This window comes from Rhea pennata, chromosome 13, assembly GCF_028389875.1.
Source record: "Rhea pennata isolate bPtePen1 chromosome 13, bPtePen1.pri, whole genome shotgun sequence".
Classification (NCBI taxonomy): Eukaryota; Metazoa; Chordata; class Aves; order Rheiformes; family Rheidae; genus Rhea; species Rhea pennata.
Window position 1 is genome coordinate 3,394,428 of NC_084675.1, and position 26,169 is coordinate 3,420,596.

The window sequence follows — 26,169 nt, forward strand, 5'->3', positions numbered from 1 at the left end:
AAACAAGTGCTATTTAGGAAATCAGAAGCAAGGAGGTTTCTTTTCTTTCCTGGATGCTTTTAAATTCTCACAATTTGGGGAGAAAAGGGCTGGGGTGACCAGAATTAATTGGTGCTTGGGAAGGACAAGTTTGTTGCACCAAGTCCAAGCTTAGTTCAGTTTTGGCGCTACCCAAGACCTTCTGACAATATTATATTAACCCTTTGCTCCTGTCACTGTTACAATGCCAAAAAGTCTCAAGTCAGTAAGTTTATTGGAAGTTAAAAGAATGTCCCAGGTGCAAGTAAAGTAAAGTTACCCCAGAGAAAGGCAGGTTGGTAGCGGGATGAGGAGGGAGCTCAGAGCACGTATGCTTCAAAAATTTATCTGTTTTTCCCTTCCCCTTCTTGTTCCCTCCCTATACATCCACTCTAGGAAAAGGCCTAGAAGGGAAAATAGGAACCCCCCCCTCCAAGGCAGAGTCCTGTTCCTCTCATTAGATCTGATTTTGCTCAACCCTCTTCCCCCCCCCCACCAACTAATCAAAGGAGAAACCCAGCTTGAGGAGGATTCTATTTCCAGTCATTAAAAGCATTCATATCATTTCAATCTGAAGCTCAGTGCACCCTGGAAATATTACAAAACATGAGAAACCTTACCTGAATACAAGCAGGCTTCTTTATGCTCACAAGATAGAAGTTCATCTCAACACCATTAACTGCGCAAGGTACCCTAGAACCAGTTATATTTAGTAACTATAAATGCTTTATTTTTACAGTATATAAAAATAGAGGAACAAAATATTACACAGAAAAATATAAAGTTAAGCAGAGATCTTCCCATAATCTCATTTTTAAGAGATAAGACACAAGCAGGATTAGAACCTGCACATCCCAGATTTCAAAAAGCAAAATTGTTCTGCTGGTTTAAGTGGTAACATACTGAACCTGGAAAAAAAAAATGATGCTTTCCTCAGCTGGGGCAGAGCAGTGCCCAGGGACAGGTTTCCAGTAGAGGGAATTTGATTTTGTAACTTCAAGATTCTTGCAGCTTTGCTTTTGTTAAGCACAGAACAAAACATAAATCCTGCTTCATGATCTGACTTGGTCTCACACCCCATATCCTGTTTACTATGAAGATGCTAAGAACTCACTGTAGCTGCCCAACATGCTGATGACTTGTTATCCCAACCAATGCTCTACAGCAGGTTGTGTCTCAGATTTACACCAGCAAGACTGCAGCACACTTGCACACAAAGATAACTGGAAGCTGTCTGTGACCTGCTGGTGAGCTGACAACGATGACTTAAGACAGATAAAAAGTCAATGAAAGCAAGCTCATGAAATTCCTAGGTTTCTACTAGTTTCAATAAAAAAAGCAGCTAATATTCTCTTTTCACGGTACTGGCTGTTTCTGTGCATCAGTGTCTTTAGAAAAGGGCATCATGGATGCTACAACCAAAAGTACAAAAATATCTCCTTCCTATCTGTATTTCTCTAGTATTACAGAGGTTTCATACGCCACAAACAAATTGACCAAGTTTCCTGGGCTGTTGGGGAGAGGGAGAAGGGAAAGGAAATGGGGGAGGCAGACAGTTAAGGGGATACAGTGCAAATTATATGCTCACGACAAAACACAAAAAATAATCCCTCTAAATTTTCCATGCTTCTCTGCACAGCCACAAGACAGGTCTCTCCCCATGAGCAAAGAACTGCTGGCTTCCTTTGCCCTAGACCTTCAAAAGGGAGAATATAGGAATATGTTCTTTAAAGCAGCAACTTGTTCTCACATTAAGTATCAATAATTCTATGGAGATGCCAAAATTGCTACCTCTTCAGTCAGTCAGTCACAGCAGGACTCCACGACAAAGTACAGTGGGAGTCTCAGATCTTCAAGTTCCTTTTATTTTGTTGATTCACAGAAGAGATTTGCAAGTCCCAGTACTGTATTCACACTGGAAAAAAGGTGCAGCAACACAAGCTGGAGGTACTCCAAGAATTATTACTGTGCTGAGGCAGCTTGCTGAGTTTGACTGAAGAAAATTAACCAAAGAAGAAACAAGGATAGAGCTAAAAAGGAAGATGGAGGAAAAAGAAGTGCTCCAGGCATCAGTGTGTCCCAATTCCTCCCTACTGCCAGGGAGGTGCTGTAGCAGATCCCACCTCCTGTAAGCTGCACATGCAGGGAAGCTAAATCTGGAGCTGTGCTGGTGCTGTAGGCCAACAGGGCTGGTTAATCAGCAGCCTATTTGGAAAGCCCCTCTGTGAAAGGTGTGCAGACCACTTTCACTGCCACCTGTAGATCTTGACCATTTTCTCAGTCAGCGTAGCCAGGAGGTGGGTTTGGTTCACTTCAAAAGGGCAGATGTCCAGTACAGGTAGGTCAGCCTGCAGCTTCTGCAGTAAGGTGCCACTTCCAGCATCCCATAACTGTGGAACAGAAAAGGTCAAAGACTGCAGGATCCTCCTCCTCCGTTCAAAACAGAGCTCCCTTTCTCTAGAGAAAAGGCTTGCCTTCCCTCTATAGCACAGCCATTTCTCAGCCTCTGTTGACCCTGAGGCACGGCTGTGCTTTTGCACTCATCCCCTGAACATTAAACATTACCATTAGCCCATCTAGGAGATCTCTAAGTAAAGGGCAGGAACTTTGGGCCATCCTGCCCAAGCCTGGGTTAGACATACCTTTGTACTGACAGCATGGATTTAACACAAGTACATCATGCTTCACCAACCTCATTGCTTTCTGTGACTAGATCTGTACTAAGCAGAGATCAGCAGATGTCACCTACCTTGATTTAAGCAAGGCTTTGACACAGCCTCCCACAGCATTCTTGGCTGATAAACTGGCTGGCTTATTGGGCTTTCAAAGTAGTAGTTAATGGTTTGTACTAGACCTGAAGGTCCCTTGTGCATGGGAGTTCAGTTGTGAGCTCCAGTCAGCCTCTGATCCATCTTCTTGTTTTGCTGAGCTTTGGAATTAACAGATCTTGTGCCTGGAGGTGGATGTCCTTAAAAATCTGCCATTCTCAACTATCTTTCACCTGAAGAACTGCTTCTGTAGGATCAGTTCTCTAACTGTTCCCTGAATTAAGCCAAGTTGCCTCTTCCGAAGGCCAGGTTCTGTAATTGCCTTCCCCATATCCCTCAGGACCTTGAGCTCCACTATTCCAGGGTCATTACAGCCAATGTACCTGCGGATTATCACATCCTTGACTAGTCCTTCCTTGTTTGTTGAAGAACAGACTTAGCAAGTATCACTCCATCTACCACCTGTTACATAGCTGTTCCTAATGCCCTCCAGAACTCTTCCAGACTGTCGGACTCCTGCTGTGTTGCCCTTCCAATAAACATTAAGGACTTTAATCTCCCTAAGAACAAGGCTTTGTGATTTGGAGACTCAAGATACTTAAAGATGACTTTGTCCACTTTCTCACCCTGCTTGATCCTCTAAACATCTGAGCTGCTCCTTCATATAAAGGGCAACCATCTGTGTCTTCCCTACCTGTCTTTCCTAAAGAGCCTGTGCCCATACATCACAGCACTTAGATTAGCTATCCTGCCATGCCTTAGTTATTCCAGTGAGGTTTTAGTACCCAATTCTGACAACGTGCCCAACTGCATTCCTCTAGTACACAACAGGGTCTTGCTGCCCACATTCATCTCGATGAAAGTGGACCACAAGCCTTGGCTAATACTTTCCTGATAGCGTGGGATACCTCATCTCTCTGCTATAGGAAAGCATAAAAGATGTGCGTACTTGCCAACCTGTACAGAGTAATGCTTCTGACAAGGTAATTTCCATCATAACACATGAATGCTGTGACTGATAAGGCTTTACCCCCAAGCATTGCAAAAAAACCCTCTACCACACTGAAAAGAAAAACGAGATACCATGGCAGAATTAGATGCCTCATCGCCAGCACACACAAAGATGCTGCCATCCTCCTCTGGGGTCTGAAAAATGGCATTTTTGGTCAGCAACTTGCAGGTGGGCCCAGCACTGAAAGTCTGAATGGGGTTGGAGGAGCACACCACATCTTCACAGGCTTCTCTTAGTGGGCTGCAGGTCAGCTCCATCATCACGCAACGCAGGCAAGGGTTATTTTTACCTGTGTCATGAAAATAAAAAGGTAGCCTTTGAAAATTTTCATTGTGAACCCAAGAATTTTCCCACAAGAAAACCAGGAAGCAGTTACGCTGCAGCGAAGATAAAGCCAGTGCAGAGCTAAGCAGGAATACAAACAACATCACCTTGCAGCTTCCTTTTCCCTCGCCCACCTATTTCTTATCTATGTGCAGACACACGTTACTATGGCCAAGGCAGGTACTACATTTCTCCTGTGCCTCAGCATCAACGCTGCTGTTGAACCCAACAAATGGCACGACAGAATGACATTGAAAACGGTGCTATAGATGTACCCCATTACATACTCGGCCTGTATGTTGCAAGGCAGTGCCGTGTGTTGATCTCCGTTTGAATATCAATGCATCCTCCAGGTTCCAGTGGCAAGTGATGAGGCCGGTAAGAGGTCCCAGCTTTCTGTTCCCAAAAGCAGGCTCCTTCCAAGGTGCCAGCTACTATTCCACCGTAAGGCAGTGATGCCGAGGCCATTCGTGGTAGGTACGATAGTGACACCATGGGGCACCTGGAAGTACAATTAGCAGGAGTCAGTGCTGTCAGCTGCAGTAATAACGCCAGCATTCTGCCTCTCCACTTCAGAGCTACCCTCCTTGCAAGCACTTTGCAAAAAAGGGATCTACAGCATGCTTGAAGAAAAAGCATGCCCTAGTTTAATTAGGTTGCTTTCATTTCTTAATAAGACTAGTGGCTATAAAGCTGTCCTTATAGAAAGGAATCCCAAGGGGTTTGTCAAGAATAAGACTATGAAATTCAACACAACTAACAAACCTTATGTTTTTAGAAAGCATCATAAAGCATACATGAGATTTGGCACAATTCACAGCTTTTAACACCCCAGATCTGGACAATGGACATCAGGCTCTGACAGTCAGCAACGTGGTATTTGTGGAAGGTGCTCCCTTTAGTGAAGGGCAGGCCAACTACTGAGTGACAAAAGCAGCTCCCCCAAGGTGTTTAAACAAGAACCTCTGACAGCTCAGAGACTCATCTTAGCCTGCCTTGCATTAAGTCTCTCTCAGTCTGTTCCTATCTTGGCAAGTCAGCCTATTTTGGTCTTCACACTGTGTAAATCCACATATATCTTACAGAAAATCCCTCTGAGATACAGTTTTAAATCAACATTTGATTCCCCTGAGTAGATGAGATGGAAGTGCCAGAGTGTCTCAGACCTCTTAATAATTTGTCCTTTCCACATCAAGCACTAAACTTAGCTCTCAAACAAAAAGTAGTACTATTTTACTGTATAGACTGTAGTAGTAGTAATACTACATTAGGCTGCTCTGGCGGGTCCATTTCTGACTGCTGTATGCCTTAACAAGATGCAGAAGCCATGTGCTCATACTAAATTCTGCATGTACCACGTGACCTTATGAAAGGCTTAGCTACGTTTGGGTATTAAAAAAATAAATTCACATGCTCATAAAACAATTCACACTATTACAATTGCTGTACAATTTATGAAGGAAGCTTTGTTTAGCTTAAAATACACTAGGGAAGTTGAGAGGCAGTGATAAATTTTTAAGCCATACCTGGACTTCTGAGGGACCAGCTCCTGGACATGAGAGCTTGTGTCTCTCAAGTCATATACCATGATAGAGCCATTAACCAGCCCAGCGTAGATGTAGTTTGTATCATCAAGACACCAGCAGCAGCTCCACACAGGACGACCAGTGTTGTATGTCTGTACCACAGTGTTTGTTGCCAAGCTGCAGGAGGAAAGCCAAGTGTTAGCCCTTCACACAAGCATCTATTGATGAGAAAACAGCATAATTAAGGCAGGCAAATGTAGCTTTTTGAAGTCTTTAGAAAGAAACATCTCTCTCTTCAAACTGAATTTAATTCCTCCAGTACACCAGACATTAATTTGAAAAATCTAGACAGAATAATCACTTTGAAATTGTCAAGTGATTTACAGTTGTTCCAGGGCAATACTTCCTTTTCCAGATTGATCTCTGGAGACAGGGAAAGGAAATCTCAGAGCAGAGTCTCAGCTGTCTTACGGGAAAGGGGGAGTTAAGTTACTTTTCTGGAAACAATTAGGAGAAGCCACTCTAGCATAATCCCGTAATACTGCATATTCCTGAGATCACAGGTCTCATCTCTTTGGATTGTCTCTTGTTAATTGTTTCCCTCTGTCTTGGTATGAGGGGAACAGCACTTTTGTCTCAAAAGAATCCAATTTAAACAAGAGTGAGCCACTAAGTGGGGTAAAGACAGACAGTTAAAAGCATTGAATTTATACTGGTAAGTCTTTAGAAAATGAATTTGTGGAAGGCTGGGAAAAAAGAGGGAGAGAGGGTTGTGCATAGGGGGCACAACTCAAAATAGTGGATGAAACTGTAAGTATGTTCTACTTTGACACCAAAGGGAGGTATCATCAATGCAGGCTCAGCGCATTTAGACTAGTATGAGGCAGAAGAGAGTGTGTACCAAAGTAATCCAGGTATCTTCTACAACATGTAGGTTTCTCCTTGGGGAAGACAATTATGCTCAGAAGAATTCCAGAGGAGCAACTGATTGCTCCCAGGTAAGTATTAAGGAAAAAAAAAAAAACACAAAAACAAAATTAACTAGTGAAAAATAACAATGTGGAGTTTGATATCAGATCGGTGATTGGTTAAAAACAGAAAAACACCAAGGCCTCAGTGCTATTTTAGACACTTGCAAGCCAGAACAGGAGACCTGATGACACATGGGATATTTCTCTAGGTGGCACAACTAGGAAATATGGAAATAGGAAGTTACTAGAGAATTTCTTAGTATCTAGAAAAGATGACAGAACTGAGAGCATCACCGAAGGACTGAAAGAAATACGAAGATGTTGCGGAAACAAGTCCTCGTCTCCAACACATTCTGAGGTCAAGCACAAAGGCAAGAAAATCAGGAGTTCTGACGCACTCAATCAGGTCATGAGAAGCAGATTTGGGAGTCCAGTGTCTGAATCTACACAGTGACAAGATGCCACACTCCAGATTAAGTTGTGAAAAGATACCAATCTCATCAGTTAGAAATCTGACATGCCTCACAGAGGGGCAGTTTGATTTACTTTGAACTAGCCTGGCAAACATTTCAACATGACAACAGGAACGGGAGAGCAAGCATTTTTGAAATTCTTGTTGCAGAATTAAGTTCTCTGTTATCTTTACACTCAGATGAAGGAATTGGGACTAATCATTCACGTAACAGACACCTATCCTGCCTAATTCTGTCCTAATTTACAGATAGGAGCGCACAAAGATGTTCCTTTAATTCAATAAGATTCAGTTAGTCAAAGTTTTGAATCATCTTAAGCTTGAGATTGCGTTTCTTGCTGCTCTGTACTGCTCCTCACACTAATTTGTTGTAAATTCCACCAGGACTGGAGAATTTGCTTTCTCAGCATCTGTACAATTAGACTTCAATACACTTCTTTAAGTCTCTCTAGCTCTACTGAGCCAATGCTCCTCAAGCACATGTTCAGTGATCCTACCAAACACTTCACATGCCAGATTAATTCCACGATCTGTCAGAAGTTAACAAAGAAAGAAACCAACATTAGAGCAAGAGAGAGCAACATCCCCCCAAAAGAAAAGAAACTGCCCCTCATCTCTTTGCTTTATGCCATGTAAGCCCTCATGCTCCACATGTCACTGTAGTAACAGACAACCAAGCAGACAGGAAATATCACATCTATACATTATGCTACATTTGCGTCTCAACACAACCTGCCCAATCTGTGCAGAATTATTTGCTTCCCACTGAGATCTCCATGGGGAAAACACCACAGACAGGCAACTCCATATCACCTCAGTCTAAAAGGATCAGAAAGCAAGAGCTTCTCTTAGTTTCCATGTTCAACAGACCTGATGTCATTTTACCAGCACCCTTTAGAAAGCAGAACAGTAACTGCTGCAATACACATTCAGAGTGAGATAGAACAAAATCCAGCCTCTTGCACAGAGCAAAACTCAGCTGAGAAACTGCTCTTCCACAGCAAGACTCACCTGGTTAGTTTGAGAGTGTTGTCCAGGGCAGCAGACAGCAGCAAGCCATCTGCTCGACTGCCAAAAGCCAGTCCCCGAATCTGTTTACTATGGATGGGGATGTACTGACTGCTCTTCAGGTTGGCCGCACTCATCATCTTAACACCACAACCTGTCACAGTAGAAGGATAAAGCAGGTTATTGAGAAGCTGCATATGTGTAAGGCAGGCCACCCAGTCAACTGCTGAGGAGTCTGGAACTAGTGATTTCATGTCAGAACTACAATGCCCATAACAAAAAACACAGTGTGACATACATGAAAAAGTTAGCTGTTGTTCTGGACAGGAACTGCAACATACATCAGTCTATAATTTAAATGGCACCAGCACAAAACCCTTAACAACCTCAGCCATCAGGAGAGAACTTAAGAATTGCAACACTGAAGTGCTACAAGAGCCTGCTGCTCTTATAACAATTCCTTCAAAGACACTCTGGCTTGGATAAATACATGCACAGTGGGATTAGGTGGCTATTTAGAGAACAAATATATTTGCAAAGAATGGTTACAGGTGAACTTAATCTGTGTGCTACAAGAGTCACCACAAAGTCTCCATTCAGAGACTCATGCCAAGACAGTTTCCTGGCTCAAAAGCCAGAGAAAAAGAAAAAAGAAAAAAACCTAAGGGAACAGTTTTCTTATGCCCAGATAAGACACACAAATTCCCAAACCATTATCCAAATAAGTAATAATAATAATAATACAAAACATGTTTCATCATTCAGAAACATCAAAACACTTTGCAACTGAAGTCTCTCAGACTCCTACTGTAGCATTTGTAGCATTTAAACAAAAAGTCAATATAGGTCCAGTCATCAGTTTACTTGCCCATGACCACAACAGTAAGTCAGAAACAGGGCTGTCTAAGGCTTCTTGGCTTCCTCTTTCCCCACTGGGAAACATTGCTTCAGTTTACTTTTATTTTAACTTAAAACAAAAAAAAAAAGTGTGTACAATCCGCCTACAATTCGGAAGCAAAGTTTCTCATTCAAGCACTGAAAGCTCTTCTGCATGCCCTTGTGTACTGCCTCCTTCTTTCAGAAGACTCATTTTTGCAAGAAATACCAGACATACCTTTTGCCTTCCTACAGAGAGGAGAGTTAGGCAGACGAGCCAGAGATCCTCTGCGAGCAGTCTACCACAAAAGCGAGGGGGAGACAAGTCACCTCACTAGGTGAGTTACCAAAGCAGGGGCCAAGCAAATAAGAAGGCATCTTACAAGTGCTCCCAGTCTACGAAGCAGGTGCAAAGCTCAAACCAGAGAAGGGGGAAGCAAGCAAAGAACATAGTTTTTGTACGCCTCTAATTACCACCTGTAAAACTCCAAATCTTGATTTGCTTAGTTACCAGGAACAAGAGTTGACTGTGGAGAAGGCTGTGATACCACAAGACAGCTCAGTGAGTCACAGTATGCCATAACCCTGCAGCTTCCAGCCTGAGACACCACAAAGGCCTTTTCAAAGTGGTACTTGCGCTGGCTCTGGCTGGAGGGGAGACCACCTGGGAAGCAGGTGCGGGAGCTGCCAGGTTGCTGAGAAGCAGTCGCGTTGTGCTGGGCCACCAGAGCCTTCAGCTCCTGCAAAGAAAAAGAGCCCAGAGGGCTTTAATGCATCACTGGAGACATAACTTCATGCGTTATCTGTTCCACCTACACAAAGTATACTTGTCCCCAGAGAGCGGTAGACAATATGGACTGCGCCATTCCCCTGATGTTCTTGAACCACTGAATTTCCAGAGCAATAAAAGCATTTGAGAAGCTATGCAAGCTCTGGCAAAAATCTACTCAAAGTCTGTTATTGTACGTGCTAGATCCTGTGCGAAGAGAAAGGGCTCTTGGGCAACATATAAAAGCCAGTAACAATTATTACCAGATCAATGCTGTTTAGAAGAGAATGAACTGCCAAGTATTACATGCAACTGAACCACAAGAGAAAGTCAATTAGAACCATTTTCCAGAATTTCCAGAATACCTCATAAAAGAAATAAAAACCCTAGTTTCCCCATAAAGCATATTGCAGGAAACAAGGCAGTCTGTTTAATGGAGATAACTCTATTCTTGTGAACCCTGGCCAGCAAATTCCAGGAACGGCACCGCTCTTAAGAGCTCCAGCCTTGTTTCCCCCGTCACCTTCCCAGACCTCAACTGATCTACGCTCATGGATGCTCAGCAGAGCCCGTGTCAAGAGCAGCTTTCGTTAGCCCACCAGGAGCAACTTAACAAGCTATTGCTAGAATTCCTCTTCCACACGCACATACCAGTGGTGAGGTGGGTAGAGGAGTAGCGGCATCAGCATATTATGAGTCAGCTTAAAGGGTCCAAAAAAGCATTTTGACCAGTTTATTGCAATCCGAGGGCAAAACCAGCCAGTACAGAACAGCAGTGTGCTCAACTCACTCAAGGGCAATATATCAGAGGGAGTGTATCTGTTAAGAAAATTGCTGTTTACTTCCTGTTGTCTGAACAACATAGATTATGCTTCAAATACTATGTAAATTTTAAACAATTGAAGGGCCACAAGAGTGAGATTATGCATATATTAGGAGACTGCAAGCTAGCTTTAATATTGAACCAGCCACTACCACTTAAGCCTAAGCAAAAGCAGCAGTTCTCAAAGAGGCAACAAAAATCAGAACTCTACATTAATAGCACCATCAAGCCATATAACTTTTGGAAGCTGCTCAAGAAGTGATCAGTCCTGATCTTTCCAAAAGTCTGATCTGTTTTGCATCAACTACATTCCAAGTTCCATAACAGCACACAAATCAAACTTGGAGATTCAAGATGATCCCATTACACCAAGCAAAGACAAAGGAATTTGGAAAGGAAAAAAGGGCGGGAGGTACCAGGTTGCTTAAAATGAAAACCATAGCTTCAAACTTAAACAATCAGTAAAAACACAGGTAACCTAGAAGGAAGTGACGTTTTACTCAAAAATTTAATATGCTCATTATTTCAAAAAAGCAACTTTAGGATCACTACCACTTAGGATCAGAAGGGACTGAAATTACTTGTTGCTCTGGGGAGCTTACAAAAAACTCTCCTTGCCACCTCCGTTCAACATGCAACTTCTATGCAAGCTCTCTATGAAAAAGGAGGCCAGGTAATTAAAAATGCAAAGATTATTAGTTCAATGTTTACATTTAAATGCAATGGAAGAATCCCGCAGAAATCACATTGCCAAGGTGATTAAAAGTGTTACAATACAGAACTAAATCACACTAATTGTGCCCCAAAGAGCACTGGTAGTATAAGACTGTTCTGTTCAGAGGTCTTCTGATTCTTGCTGTTGACTGAAGGTCTGGCAGACAAACATCTCTCTCCGCAAGCACTATGACTGCCTCCTCGATCTCAGTTCATCATTGCCGTGACAAGTGAACACAGGCACACAGCTTGCAGGAAAGAAAATGATATAAAAATTTTCTTCTGAGGAGTGCGAACGAGAAGCAGACCCAGGACAGTGTACTGCACAGGAAAGGGAAGCAGCTACAATGAATTCAAGACAGTTTGCTTTCAAGTATCCTGTTACAGTCTTAGGAGCCGGTACAAAGCTTTAAAGACAAAGGCAGTTATCAGATAAATGTCACTTTTTGGCCGTGCTCCCACAGACCTCTTGGAGAAGACACACCAGCTGTCTCGCGCTACACGGCCTGAGCCTTGTGATTAACAGAGATAAATACGTGCCCCTACAACCTAAAGCCGTGCTGCCACGCTGCAGGCATCCCGCCTTCCACTTCCCTTTGGGTTAGGTTCAAAGTCAGTCGGGAAAGGAGCCCAGAGCATTTTCAACAGGCCTCACCAAGTAAGAAAGCTCTTCTGTTACATCCAGCGCAGCTCTGCAGTATAAACTCACCTTTGCGAAGATCACTTTTACACTTGCTTTCTTCTCCCCGACAGCTTGCAGCCTCCTGCCACCTCTCTGCCCCATCCTCCCTTGACTGCTCCAAATTGTTTCCCACCCTCAAAAACGAGTTCCCTGCTCCTGTTCATCCTAAGGATATTAAGGCTGGAGGCTAGAGATTGACTGTTTATCATCATTAATTAACTTTTACTAAAAATTTGGGCAGAACCAGGATGAGCACTACAGTTATTTCACATCCAATTCTCAAGGGAAAAAAAATTGTCTTTGTGCTTAGACAAGAAGTTTTGTGGCAAAAGCAGGGCTTCAGCAGCACTTCCAGAATTCACACCTGAGCCTGCCATGTGCGGTGCTCAGCACCACATCGCACACTCTACAAGTTCACTTATAGAAACAGTGCTGTTGAGAACTTCCTTCTGTGTGAACTGGAGGGTAAAAGCATATAAACGAACAAGAAAAGGTCACAGCTAATGGGTCCCCCACCATCAAGGGGGACTGCTTAATGGGAAAGAAAAAAAATGCAGGAAATTGTATAGAATTTTCAAGAATTTTGGATTGTCATTAGTGAATTCATATGCAAATCATTCATTAAAAGAAAGCCAGACATTTTAAAATGCAAAGAGTATTAGTTCCATCTTTACATTTAAATGCAATGGATGAACCCTACAGAAATACAAAGTCTTACTGTAGACACAGTCTCAGTAAAGAGAAAGGGCAGGAGTTCGTAAGTAGAGTTTTCTTCTCTATGCATATTAACGGCTAATTAATACACTCTCTAACAATTTTTAATGCTCAAAACTCAACAAAATCCAAGCCCTGTGATCCAGGACTCAGTTTTGAGCTCCATAGTAATTTTCTTGAAATTGAGAGACTTCAGAAATAAGTCTTACAAATTAAGTGGAACTCTTTCCCTACCCTTGGGAATCTACTTGGCACACAAAATTTTATTAGCATAAAGGACAGTCAACATGACTGCTGATGAGGCAAAGCCTTCAAGCACGTTAGCAATAAAAAAAGGGGGTTCACAATGACTTTTTGAAGGAATCTGATGGCATTTATTTTCCATAAGACTTCAGACACCAAGGTTTACATGCAGCAGTGAACATAGTATAATTCTTCCAATAACATTCTACACAACAAATTTTGTATTATTGAACATGCCTCTGAACATAAAGGGGTTTCACAGGATTTCTTGTATAATCTCATGGCACTTCAGCATATAAAGCCATAAATAAACATAAAAATCATTAAACATGTCTTCTTCTGTGTTCAGTTAACACTGCTTACTGAAAGGACAAGGGCAGCAGACTCAAGCTGCAACACAAATTCTGACAAAATTTAGGGAAAAAAAATATATATATATTCCCCCCCTCAGTGAGGATGGCCAAACACTAGATTGCCCAGCGAGGCTGTGCTACTCGAAGATACTCAAAACCTGACGTGACAGTGTCCTGAGCAGCCCAATCTAGTGCTGAAGTCAGCTGTGCCTTGAGGAGGAGAATTGGACTAGAAACCTCCAGAGGCCCCTTCCAATTCAAATGATTCTTTTCCAAGTAGTTGCTTTACTAGATGACCTCTCATAAAATAAGGAATTAGTTACACATCTGCTCAGAATACAATTGAGCAGCCTGGAGACTTATTCCAGACTTCCCTCTGATTTTTTGCTCCCCAGCAAACTGTATCTACTTTCTTTCAGTTTAGTCATAGTCTAAACAAGCACCTTAAAATTGCCTGCAGCATTCACATTAACCACTACAGGACAGTGATGAATGCAGTATAAATACTGAAACAGAGCTTAAGAACACGGGTACTTAATCTTTATAATATGTGACTTCAATTCAGTTAGACTGGATACTTTATCATTGCACACCGACAAAATTGCAGGAAGATATTACAGAACCTGTGGCTTTACCTTATTCACATTTTCCTTAAGCCAAAGTTTAACCGGACCAATTCCTGCATTAGCCCTGATGAGCATACAGCCTTATGCAGGAATTTAGCCTGCATAATTTATAAAGCCTCATGGTATGTCACAAAGGAAGACTTTAAGCAAAGAGGATGTACAGACGTTACAGACATGAACAGTGTGAGGCTGTGAAGAACTCCATAAGCAGGGAACAGCATAAAACTAAGCAAGTGATTAGACAGGATATAATCTACTTCATTCAACATACAGAGAGCAGTAACTTGTCTGTGAAGCAGGCTCTGAAAACCTTAATACTGGTCAAACATGGCAGAGTCACAGCCGGAAGTACCAAAATCCACACTCTATAGGCAACAGGCACAAGCAGCTGTGACAGGTGACAAAGTATCACTGCATTGCATGATAAAAAAAAAAAAAAAAAAAAAAAAAAAAAAAAAAAAAAAGCAGTCCTCAATGCAATCTGTCATTTATTTTCAGTAAGATGTGTTCTAAGGGGATGGAGGTGCCTCGTAGCAGATGCTCAACCTATACGTTCACCCTACCTTAACAACAGGGCAGGTCTGATGGTACCAGATGATACCTAAGATTGTCTTGATTGACCTTTCCTTCTTCTCCCTCTCCTCTCCAGAAAAGGAAGAGCTTACAGAAGGCATTTAGATATTTAAAAACTAACTTAATATTAGAATTTTATGCTGCAAGAGAGTACTCAGCTTCAGTAGCCATTTTACAGTGGAAAATTACAAGATTTTTTGCAATGAGCCACAAGAATACTTCTTCACAAACTGTTTCTCAAAGACTTTTGACTATCTAGTGACAGTAGGTCCCATTAACAGGTTTGCTATAAAGATTTTTAAAGCTATTTTCATACATTTAGAGACAGATGAAGAAAAAAAATAAATTGGTGCTGTATTACCAGGCCTTGCCAGGAATCCACAAAGCCTAAGGGACCTGCAACAGCAGTGGCCCCAAAACCCCACTGTTAAGCTCTGCTCGCAGGTTTCAGCCTTTGTTTCTAAGGCTGAAAGAAATGCTGTAAGAGCATTTCAGCCTGGGATGCTTAGGATACTCCTGATGATTCACCACTTCTGTTTACTAAATCTCATCACTTGTCAGTGCTGAAAGCCTGTCTTATCTTTCCTAAAGAAACAAGCAAAGAACAGAGGTTGAAGAGGAAGGGAGCCCACTGTCTGTTAGCAGCAGCAGCGGCAAGACTCACCTGGACTTGCTTGCGGAGTTTGCTGCATTCATCTGTTAAAACCTGCAGCTGGAGACGGCTCTGTGCAGATTCCAGCTCTGCCTGTCTCCGCAACATTTGCTCCTTTTCTAAAGAACTGGAGGAAGAAGAGAAGAAAAGTCTTTAGGACTAGGTATCACACCTAGGATGCTTCTCTGGGCTGTTGGCACCCATTCTTAGGCTTTGTTTCAACACAGGTCACAGTCAAGTAAATTTAAAAGTAATAGAAAATCTGATATAACATTCAACCAGTACATTCCCTTCAAGATGTTCTCAGTTATGCAATTGTACTGAATGATTCACTCCAGTATTGTTCTAAAGAAAGAACAGTCTTTCTCCTTAACCTCTCTAAACGTGCTAACTTAGTAGAGAAGAAAGGGGGAAAAATCCCACCATATTTTCTGCAGAAGCAGTTCAGCAAATTCTATGCCATCAATGTCCATGTAACATACTAGTCTATAATGCAGCACGTCACAACACAGGAAGATCTTCAAGCTTTTTTCTACTACAAATAAGTAGTTATGTATCTCAGGAAAACACACCTGTGCCAGAAAATATACAGATACAAATAATATCTCTGTGCAGTGTCTATATAGAAGCCATGCTTACTACCACCTCACCTCATACCTAAAAGGTACATATACACAATTTAGCACAGTAGTTTTGATAACATACTTCAATTTCTCTTTCACATACGCATGTATGATTGAAAAGGGAAAAAGAAATGTTAAGATTCCCTAAAGCTACCTGCACATTTGGTCTACAACAGCAACCACTGCATGCTGCACTTCAAAAGCTGCAGTAATTCAATCATTTCAGTAGAGCATGTGCAGAAAAATCCAGTTTGCCCAAGCACCTTTTAAATATGCAGGCCTGATCCTGCATGTTTACTAAGGACAAGATTCTGCCATTTCATTATAGCTTCTTGACGTGATTTTTGTTGCATAAAGAACGGATGAAATACTATTTTTAACCACAAACATTATTTACACGAGTACCCAGAACCTGAAGAGTTGCTTTACTGTATCTGAGGAACAAAATCATGGTCTTACACCTAATTCAAAGCTAAATATCGATGTATTTTTTTCCTTAATGCTCACCTTCTTCCTCCATTCATGGCTACATGCCACAAAGCAGCCATTGCCAACTTAGCAGGACTGACAAGCAGTCATCGCTGTTTGCCTACCAACAAAAACAGGAGGCAGAGGAGCTATGGGGAAGAGCCATGGCAAGAAGTAAATGGGCATGAGCTGCAGCAAGACTGAGCCGCTAGCAGCAGATTACGTAACTTAACTCTCCCTGAGAAATAACAAGACTTAAACACCTAAATGATGCTTTCTGTCCTTAACAAAAAAAAAAAAAAACACTTATTTCTAGTTTGTTTTGCAACGTCCAACCAATTCAGGAAGCACAATCCCTCTAAACATACAGTTCTAACACCATCAAGCAGTGGCAAGCTGGACAGAACAGGTATTTCTAATTAACTATTACCAGGATAGCAAGGTTTCTGTAGTACTTTAAATGCAGACGGTATTGAAAGAACAGTGGTATGCTTAGGGACGTGTGTTAAGGAGACCCCACTTAAGTTCTGTTCAATACAGGATTCGGGAGAACTCGGAAATTTGCAGCCCTTAAATTTCAGGATAGTACCTGCGACAGCATCCTACCGAAGTTTAGCAACATAAATTACAGAAGAGAACTTAGCAGTCATTTTCACGCTATTTTCCCCATTTTTTCAATAGAGATTCTACATTTAAGTTGGAGGGGGGAGCAGAGTCACAGTAATGCTTGCTGACCTTTTATAAGTAAAGCTACTTGAAGAGTTTGACAAAGCAAGATGGAAAGTGATTCATACGAGAGACTACAATGCTTAATGCGTACAGAAGAAGATGGCAGAAAAGGTCAGTTATTCACTTCCCTTACATTTCTAAGTATGCTTGGCTTTTCTCATCAGACGATGGATTAGCAACATAGAGCTTTTTGGCAACAGCTCAACATATTCTCCTATGGTGGCATTTCAGGATACAGCACAAGATAGCTTTTGCAACTCCAATGCCATGAGGTACCACAATTCCTATCTAAAAATCAAACTCTCCTTCCGAGTAACCCAGGCAAAACATAGCAAAATCTTGGTATATTAGCAAAGCCATAGTCATGATAATTCAAGTTAAGCGAATGCACAAACTGCTTTAGAAACTACAGCAAATTAAAGCATGAAGTAAAAGTCAAGAAAAGCTGCAGCCTGACACTTGATTAGTGAGGTTTTATCTTCAAGTGGAGATACCTTTTCATCTGTTCCTGTTCACTGGTATCCAGCGCTTTCAAAGTCCGAGCGTACAGGATCACAATGTCAGAACGTTTTGCTTTCTTATTGCACTAAAATAAAAGAAAGGGTTAGCTTTTCCTACAAGAATTTAGGGAAAAAATAGGTTTTTTAGTTGGAAAAAATCCAAATTATGCATCCCTACAAGCTGTTATTCTTTCGAGGTATCTTTTTAGTTCTGAACAGAAGGGTTGTTCACAAAAAAAGAAAAAAAAAGGGAAGAAAAGTTCACAGAAGCGAAAAGGTAACAGCGTGTTTACTAGACACTTCATGCAGACATTAGAGCTCTAATCAGGGCTACTACAACGTTTTAGATTCTATATCCTATTGCACCTTTAATAATGCATCTCTTTTCTTTCCACTGAATTTGTTTTGCTAAAACACCAAGGACACTGCATACTCAGGTAAGTTCTACAAATAAATCGAATGAAGAAGTCCAAATCAAAACACTAGTCCTACTTCTACTCTGAGAGCATTAAGACTGGCTATTCAGACAACAGATAAGTATTCAGGCACCCATAAAGTATTCTGACCTCCATAATTTTCATATTATACTCCTTTGATCAAATCCCATAGGCCCAAATCTACAAAAGCATTCTTACACCAGTATGAAACAATGATTTCCCATAGATTCCAGTGTTCCAGTGATACAAGCAGATTCAGATATATTTAAATAATTTTGTGCATCTGACTGTGATCATTAAGTATTCTAGTGTTTTGGGTTTTTTCATTAAAACACACACACTGGGTTTTTTCATTAAAACACACACACACACACACACACAAGATGAGACAATACCTCCTTGAACTGGAGACCTGGAGAAAAATCATGATATCTGCAAGTCTGCCTCTTTTGTAATCAACAAACCTCACTTTTGAAACAGTAGTGAACACTCAGATCAAATGAGCCTCAAATTACTTTTGAATCTTAAATTACTATATATGCTTAAAAGTCACACTTATCTATTATTTAGTAGCATGGATTGTAGTCCCAGATCTGAACCACTTCCCCCCTCTCTCTGCAAAGAACTGCTTTGCAAAGCAGTAAGTGGCTAAGATAGCTCTCCTGGCAGCTGACAGCTGTCACTGGCAGGATTTGGCATGCTGCAATTTCACAGTAACTTGCACTCAAGCCACTTAGTACACAGAGCGACACACACAGCAACTTTGTGCCATTCAATCAGAGAACATCCAACCGCCAAGAACAGCAACTGAAACTGAAGACGATCGAGCTGCCAGGCTGCCTCCAGACCAAGTTCTCCTAAGAAAGTTTCAGTAATTACACTGCTAGAAGAGAGACAGGTAGCAAATACCCTTACGAACTGTTAGCATTCGTTCCTCAGATGATTATTTAACAATACATTATGCTTGACAAAATACAGTAGAATCTGCATAGCAGTGGTGCCATTTTCTGGAGCCCTTCCCCTTATTTCAAAACAAAAGTAAATAAACAAAAAGAAAGAAGTCACAAAGCTCTAAAAAGCTTACGCAGAATTGAGAGAGATGAGACAAACGAGATCCAGAGCCTTTGCTATGGGAACAGTAGTTTGCTACATTTAATCACAACGCATGTCAGGAAGTTTCTTGTTCAGAGGACAGAATCTTGCAGAAAGTCAGGCAAGGCTATGAAGATCTCAAAATAAAAAAGCCAGAGAAATCCGGGGCTTCCAGCCACAGAGTTGGAAAGCAGTAGAATTTAATTCTATTTACAAGGTACCCTGACCTATTTTTTTAACCTCACTTTCTGGAGAAAATGAGTTAGGAATAGAAGAATGCAGACCTAATCAAAAGGGACAAGTATTACCCAAGGAGGGGGAAAAAAATAAATAAAAACAAAAAGCATGTCCTGGAAAAATAAAACCTAGCATTTGCAATCAAACATTAAAAGATGGAGCTTGTTGCTCAGTTCACTCTGTAAACTACCTAAATAACCTGACCTGCTTAAAGGCTATAAAAGCATACACAGTTCAAAATAGGAGACTGATCTACAGAATGCTTTTCTCAAACTTCTCTCAATGCCTCCCTCAAACTGGTCTCTCATCCAATAATATATTCTTTATGCTTAATTGTTTCTAGGAACATGTGTATTCTCCCATCCCCACGCTCCAGGACCACCGTGAAACCAATTACAGGTTTGGCACTTGAACTCTCAAACTTTTGAGTGCTACTCACAGATACTCTATTTCAGGGAGAAAAGCCAAGGTAAAGTTCTCCCTTTCAGACAGTGCTAGTTGTTCCTGACCTAGTTACGTCAAAATAATGGGGATTTTTGTTATTTCTGACAGCATGCAAAGGTGGATGCTTTATGCAGCAAGCAGTTGTAATTGTTATTGTGATCATGCCTGCAGCAAAAGTTACCCAATAGCAAGCCCTCTTCAATGCACATAAATGTCCATCTTTACCTGGGGGCACTTTCCTGCCTGTCCTTTTAGCCACCTTTCAATGCAGGTGTAGCCAAAGAGGTGTCCACATCGCAATGCTGAGAGACGGTGGCCCCCAGCATTGGTCCACTGCTCGAAGCAGATGGCACAGGTATCCCCTTCTTCCTCATCCAAAGGTGCAACAGAAACCAACGTGTCCAGCTTCTTTGGTGGAGTTCTCTAGAATAAGAAAAAAAAGACAAAATTTAGACAAATGCAGCATTCACCATCTTTAGTCTGTCCCCCAAAGCTTATAGGTAATTTTACCTGCTTTTGCTGGATGTCATCCTCTTCATTTTCATGACTTCCATGTTCTGTAGAGGAAGGCAGAGCTGAAAGTGGCTCTGCTTGGGCCTGACTGGAAACTAAAGAAAGCATTGATTGGAAAAGCATTAACTGAACTGATACTTAAGGGGGGTGGAATGTCTCCTTGACTTGATCTATAAGCATGAGGGCACTAGCAGTGCAACAGCAGCACAGGTTACATACAAAGCTTCAGATCAACATCTTGGATACAGAAGATCAGGTGGCTGGTGTGCAAGCCATTCCATCATGTAAGATTAATGCCAAAAAACTGTGCTTTCTTTTATAGAAAGAAGCAGAATTACAGCATGCTCACTGACAAAAAGAGAGCTCTTAAAGACAGCAATTGTTATCTGGATTTTCCTGACCTGCTGGAAACAAGCATATCTTCATATTGGCCTACGGCTGGGTTGATGTTAAGGTTACAACCCTGAATCGTTGTGCTCAAGAGACAGTCAGACATCCATATGTAGAAGTTATTTTGCCAGAGCATGCACAAAGTATGCACATTGCTTGTGCCAAGAAAGCATTTACAATATGCTGTCTGTTCCTCTTCCCTGTCTTAAACAGTTTTCTAGCTTGCAGTTATCTGAACTATCAATTCTGCCAGGCCATATGTTTTTTGTGTCAGGCCTCTGCTAGCCCTTCTGTTGAAGCACAGACACACAGAGGCATTATGTTTGGATTATCACCACTAGCATACTGAAAAAGGAGCAGAAATCACTGCCACCTCCTCCCACCCCCCAATCTCCTGATAAAACAGATTAGTCACAATTAGTACTCAAGGCAGAAACCATCAAGCCAGCAAAAAGGTATCACCTTACCCTGGCTAATGCCAGTAAGAGGTTTTCAGCCTCTGTAGTTCAGGGATGAACAAGAATCAGTGCTTTTACAAGCAAAAATAAAGGACAAGGGGACTCCAGAGAATCCAGAAGAGAGAGCGTATGTTCATATGATCTCATGCAGCACTTAACACGTGACATAAGCTCAGACTGTTAAGACAAACTCGGAGTGACTGGAATGAGTCTGTTCAAAAAACACCTCGTAGATGTACCCCAAAAAGGCTTCAAGAAATTCCTTAGAGTATGAAGTTGAGAAACTCTTGTTCACATATTCTCTCGGTATCACTAACCCTGAATACCACAACAATTGTTTGTCACTCTTGTTTTCACTAAAAAGAGCGCAGCAGTCTGAACATGAGTTTAACTAACAAATTGCCAGACAGAAAAAGCTGGGGAAAGAAGAGAAACAAAAAGCCCACTGTCCTAAGTGCCTCAGGATCGCCTCAGCTAAGTGTTACAAGAAGTTAGAGAAGAGACAAGAAAACTTTGAACTGAAGCAGATGAAGTCCCAAATAATTTTAAAAATCGTGAATCACATCCTTCTCTGAGAAGGGAAAGCACTGCTATATCCAGAGACGTCACCTGATGTTTCCAGTAATATCCCTTTGTAATAAATAAAGGAGGAAGTGTTCTAAGCAACCCTCTCTAAACATGAAGTTATTTTCAACATTTCCAGGATTATTTATAACTTGAAAATAGCAATAAGATTATATTTAATCTTATCAAATCACTCATTGCTGCTACTGCTCTTAGAACTGCTTGCCAGAAAGCCTTGTGGTAGCAACCTGCTCCTCTCAGCTGTGGGCATAGTGATCTCTTTGCACCGTCTGTTGCGAAGCTCAAAAGAATTTCCCTGCTGAGTTTGGTAGCAGGGAGATGAGTTTCTGAAACTAAGTCTTCACACAACACAAATACAGCACAAACCTCCTAAGCTAGCTGGTGTAGGTGTCTCCTGGGCTGGTGGTAACAGTGGAACTCCAACATCCACCTCTTCCTCCTCCTCAGCAGAAGTGTTGCTGTCAGAGTCACTCAATTCTATTGTTTCATCTGAGCTGTGTTCCTGGTTGCCTCGTGGAATATGTGAAGGCTCCAGACGTGGAGCTGATACTGCAGCTGGCTCTTGGGTCCTGCTGATTTGAAAGTAACTGTCCAGTGCGGCCCTGAGTCCAGAAAAGCGAGAAATAAAAGCCACATAGTTATTTCAGGAAAAGCAAAGACTTGGTACATTTCTCTAAGCATATCTGCAGTAAGATTCCGAGGCTCTGACTATACCTATGAGGGTAGCAAAATTATCAAAAAAAAGTAGATACACACGGGTTGCATCAGACTCATCCCATTGAGCACTTTGTGCCTAGTTCTTTCCACCTTCCCCTTTGCTACTGTTCTTCCTCAGAAAGAAACACCACCCTCTCCCTTCCATCGGCTCAGCCATCCATGTCAATTATACTTTAGTTTCAAAGTAGAGTTTTATCTGGTTACCTTCCAGCCCCTAGAACTACAACAACCTTCACAAGCAAACCGAGGGCAAATACTACAGTTATGTTAATCATCTGGAAGGAGAGGAGATCTTGGTCTCACTGAATTTAAAGGTAATTCTCCAGCTAATTAAAATTTCAACTTTGGCATTTACAAGAGATAAAGACAAGGGGAAGGAAGGAAGGGAAGAGAGAGAAAGAAAAAAAAAAGAGAGAGACAAGCCACACATACACAACAAACAAACCAGAAACAGGTATTTCTTAGTAGCTGGATTGCATCCCTGCTCATCACACTTTAAAGTCAGTCACAAGTGGTATTAAGCACAGAATTATTTTCTTTGCCTGGAGATAACAAGAACTATACAAAAACATTAGTTCGAGTTTCTGTAAAAGTTTCTGCAGACACCACCAGAGGACCTAAATCAGGCAATCCCATATCAAAGGTGAAATGCAAAACAGCACAAGCTCCACTGAGCTAAATGCTGGCTGGTAGTGCCAAGAGTCAGCACTGCTGCAGGAAGTACTAACAGGAATCTGGCAGAGCAGACTGATCTCGGGGAGCAGCAGCTTTGGAAGTCAGAGAGAGCATAAGGACTCAAAAGTCAACAATGACACTGCCAACCTAAGAGACAGAGAGGAATTTGTTTAACAAGGAGCAAAAGATTGCCAGAAGAGATCAGAGTGCCATTACAGAGGTTAAAAGACACACGAGGAGCACGTAATTTAGCCATAATTGCACACTGGATTGAGCTGGAAGCCAATCTTCCTGAGCCAGGAAGCATGGCAGTTTTAAACCGATACCATAGGTTTGATAAAACTGGGTTCAAACCCAATTCCATTTCTGCTTTACCTGGTACTGACTGTCCTCTGGGAACCACCAATTCTTTGTTGCCTTCCAGCTCTTCTTACTCGTGGACGTTGCGTGATCTGCAGCACAGGCAATAGCTGGTGCTGATCAAATGCTTCCCGCAGCCTCTGCGGTCCACGGAGAGAAGAGGCAGAACCCGACTGCTGGTCAGGGCTGGCAGTAGTCCTCGTTGTATCAGCATTTGATACTACAACAGCTCCATCAGCAGGAAGAACTGTAATAGCATCTCCTCCTTCACTGAGCGCTGGAGTATGTGGTACTCTGTCATCAGACTGCTCGGAGAGAAGTGCCCGGTGATTCTCCACATGGTAACTAACCACTGGTTGCAGATCAACTTCCATTTCTTCTTGAGCCATTTCTGTAAAGATAAAAAAAAACAACTAGTATCCACAAGTCTGCACTCTGCTTGTAGCATTACAGTGGCATGAACTGGGTGCATCAGTCAGTGACTACAAAAACTTTTAGAATTCAGATTAGAGAGGCAATTTTTCCCTTTTGCTTTAGATGTGCAGCAAAGCTAAACTGGCTGGCTCAAGTCAATAGATGTACATTAGCTGGCACAGCGGGCACCACCCTCTGAGAGTCCTTGACTTTGAACCTTGTATCTACGCTATCTAGTTGATTTAAGTTACCCTTCAGATGAAAATGGAGAGTTAAGAATTTCATGCTGATATCATCTACTTGCTGGTAAATACATTTGGATCTTTGAGTACACAGCTTGAAAAATATTTTCAGGCTCTACAGATTCTCTACAGTGACAGGCACTATGCAAACACCCATAAAAATACCGCCAGAAATCAGCTAAACAGTGCAGTCCTTTGTCCATTGCATTACTCTTTCTGGAGGAGGGCTTATTTTCAAGTTTCTTCACAGACAAACAAAATTCCATTACAATAACAGCTGTGAACCTTACCCACAGCTTATTTAATAACCCTTTAAATTACTTTGTAATCACCAACACCATACAAACACAGAAAGGTTATTTATTTATTACACCAGAACCCACAACCGAGACATGGTAGATAGTAAGGCGCCTACAGAATCAGCATTTGTGGAGCCATGTTCAGTCCTAGACTAGAAAATCATAAAACTTCGCAATAAAACTCACATGTTATTTAAGCACGGTTGCTTCCAAACATCTCTGAGATGAAGACTGCAGGTAACCTCCTAAAAAGAGGTAGCACCTTAAGCTTTGAAGGAAAAAAAAAAAAAAAAAGAAGAGGCAAAAGGCTGTGCATTACTAATAACAAAGCTGTCATAGAAATAGGGTATGTTAGTTGCCCTGTGCTTCTACAGTCTTGTAACACAAGAAAGACAGATTTATTCAGCTGAATAAATAAGCACCTCATATGATCCCCCTTTTCTGATGGAAGATCAAGTTCTGCAAAAGGCCAAAGGTCCTTTGTATCTTCAAAAGGTTCTTAGGCAATCACGGATCTGAAAGGCCTTGGGGATGGCAGACCTTTAGCCTTTTTTAAGGGCCCAAAGCACATACCAAAACTTACTACACTATGCCCCGTGCAAACACAGCAAAGACTGCTCCCAGTACAAACAGCCAGAAAAATACATATGTGAATTACTAGAGGGGGGTGTACCAATGAAAATGTATTTTAATAGATCTTCTAATGAACTAAGTTACAAAAGGCGTTATGAATCTCAGCCGAAATCACATTTCGGCCTAAGCTGAGCGAAGAGGAGACGCCTCCAAACCGCCTCCCCAGGCGGCAGAGTCAGGACACACCGCGCCGCTTCCCCAGCGCGGAGCTCACGTTCGCGGTGACAGTGCCACCCAGCAGCCACTCTTTTCTCACAGATTAACACCAAGGCTCAAAACCGTCGCCTGCATCAGGCACCCCGCGTGCAGCCGCCGCTCGCATTTCTTCCTGAAAGACGAGGCGGCGCTGGCGCCTGCCAGGGCCTGCGCGCCCCTACGGACGAGCTTCCCGGGCCCAGACCGGCTGGGCCGGCGCGCTTCGGGGCGCGGCAGCCCGAGCGCCAGCGCTGCAGGCTCCTTCACACGCGCCTCTGCAGCGCTAACCGCCCCCGGCCCGGCCCGGCCCGGCCCGGCCCGGCCCGGCCGAACCGCCGCCGCCGCCCCGCACTCACCTCCCGCCAGGCCCAACCGCCCCTCCTGCCCCGCCGCGGCGCCGCGCCGCGCCGCTAGAGTACCGCCCCCCCCGGCCTCCTATTGGCCAGCCTCGACCCCGGCACCTGCAGCCTTGGCTTCTATTGGGCGAGCCGAAGCCAGGGCGGATTTTTTATTGGCGAGCCGACCTGTCCGTCTGCCCGAGGGACACGGGTCCAAGGGGCGGGGCGAGGAGGTGAGGCGGGGTGTGCTCTGATTGGCCGGGTGTCTGGCAGGCCGAAGGAGGAGGGCCGAGGACCGCCGTGTTGATTGGGCGGCGCGTGGCAAGGGGCTGGGCGAGAGCCAGGAAGTGCGTTTTCATTGGAGGAGCCGCAGCTTAGACGAAATGAGCGGGAGCCCGAGCGGATTCAAACGGTGGCCGGGGGCGGGGGGGCGCGTTGCCATGGCGACAGCGGGGCCTGCTCCCCGCGATGGCCCGGAGCCGCCGGGCCGGGGCGGGGGGGGGGGGGGGGTGCGGCCTGGTGAGCCCTCAGCGGAGGCGACACGGGCTGCGGCACCTCCCGCGGCCCAGACGAGAAATAACCCTCTCCTGTCCGGTCGTGCTCACGGCGGTGAGGCTCCGAGCCGGGCCGCTCGGAGAGCACCAGCAGGGACGTAGGCGCTAACCCTGCGGCCCCAGCCCGCGCCCATCCCCGCTG

The 26,169-nt window shown here is 43.0% G+C and overlaps 1 protein-coding gene across 1 annotated transcript; it reads right to left on the reverse strand.

Annotated features, from left to right (window-relative positions):
* Positions 1-776: 776 nt before the first annotated feature.
* Positions 777-25,531, reverse strand: RFWD3 (ring finger and WD repeat domain 3). The gene is made up of 14 exons (XM_062586370.1): positions 25,492-25,531; positions 24,494-24,575; positions 23,368-23,743; positions 21,967-22,202; positions 20,165-20,262; positions 19,880-20,077; positions 17,439-17,530; positions 15,137-15,251; positions 9,487-9,715; positions 8,103-8,253; positions 5,649-5,825; positions 4,410-4,624; positions 3,870-4,087; positions 777-2,408 (listed from the first exon to the last, which is right to left on the reverse strand). The coding sequence occupies exons 3-14, from the start codon at positions 23,739-23,741 to the stop codon at positions 2,265-2,267; spliced, it is 2,247 nt and encodes a 748-aa protein (XP_062442354.1). The 5' UTR covers positions 23,742-23,743; positions 24,494-24,575; positions 25,492-25,531; the 3' UTR covers positions 777-2,264.
* Between the last annotated feature and the right edge of the window lie 638 nt (positions 25,532-26,169).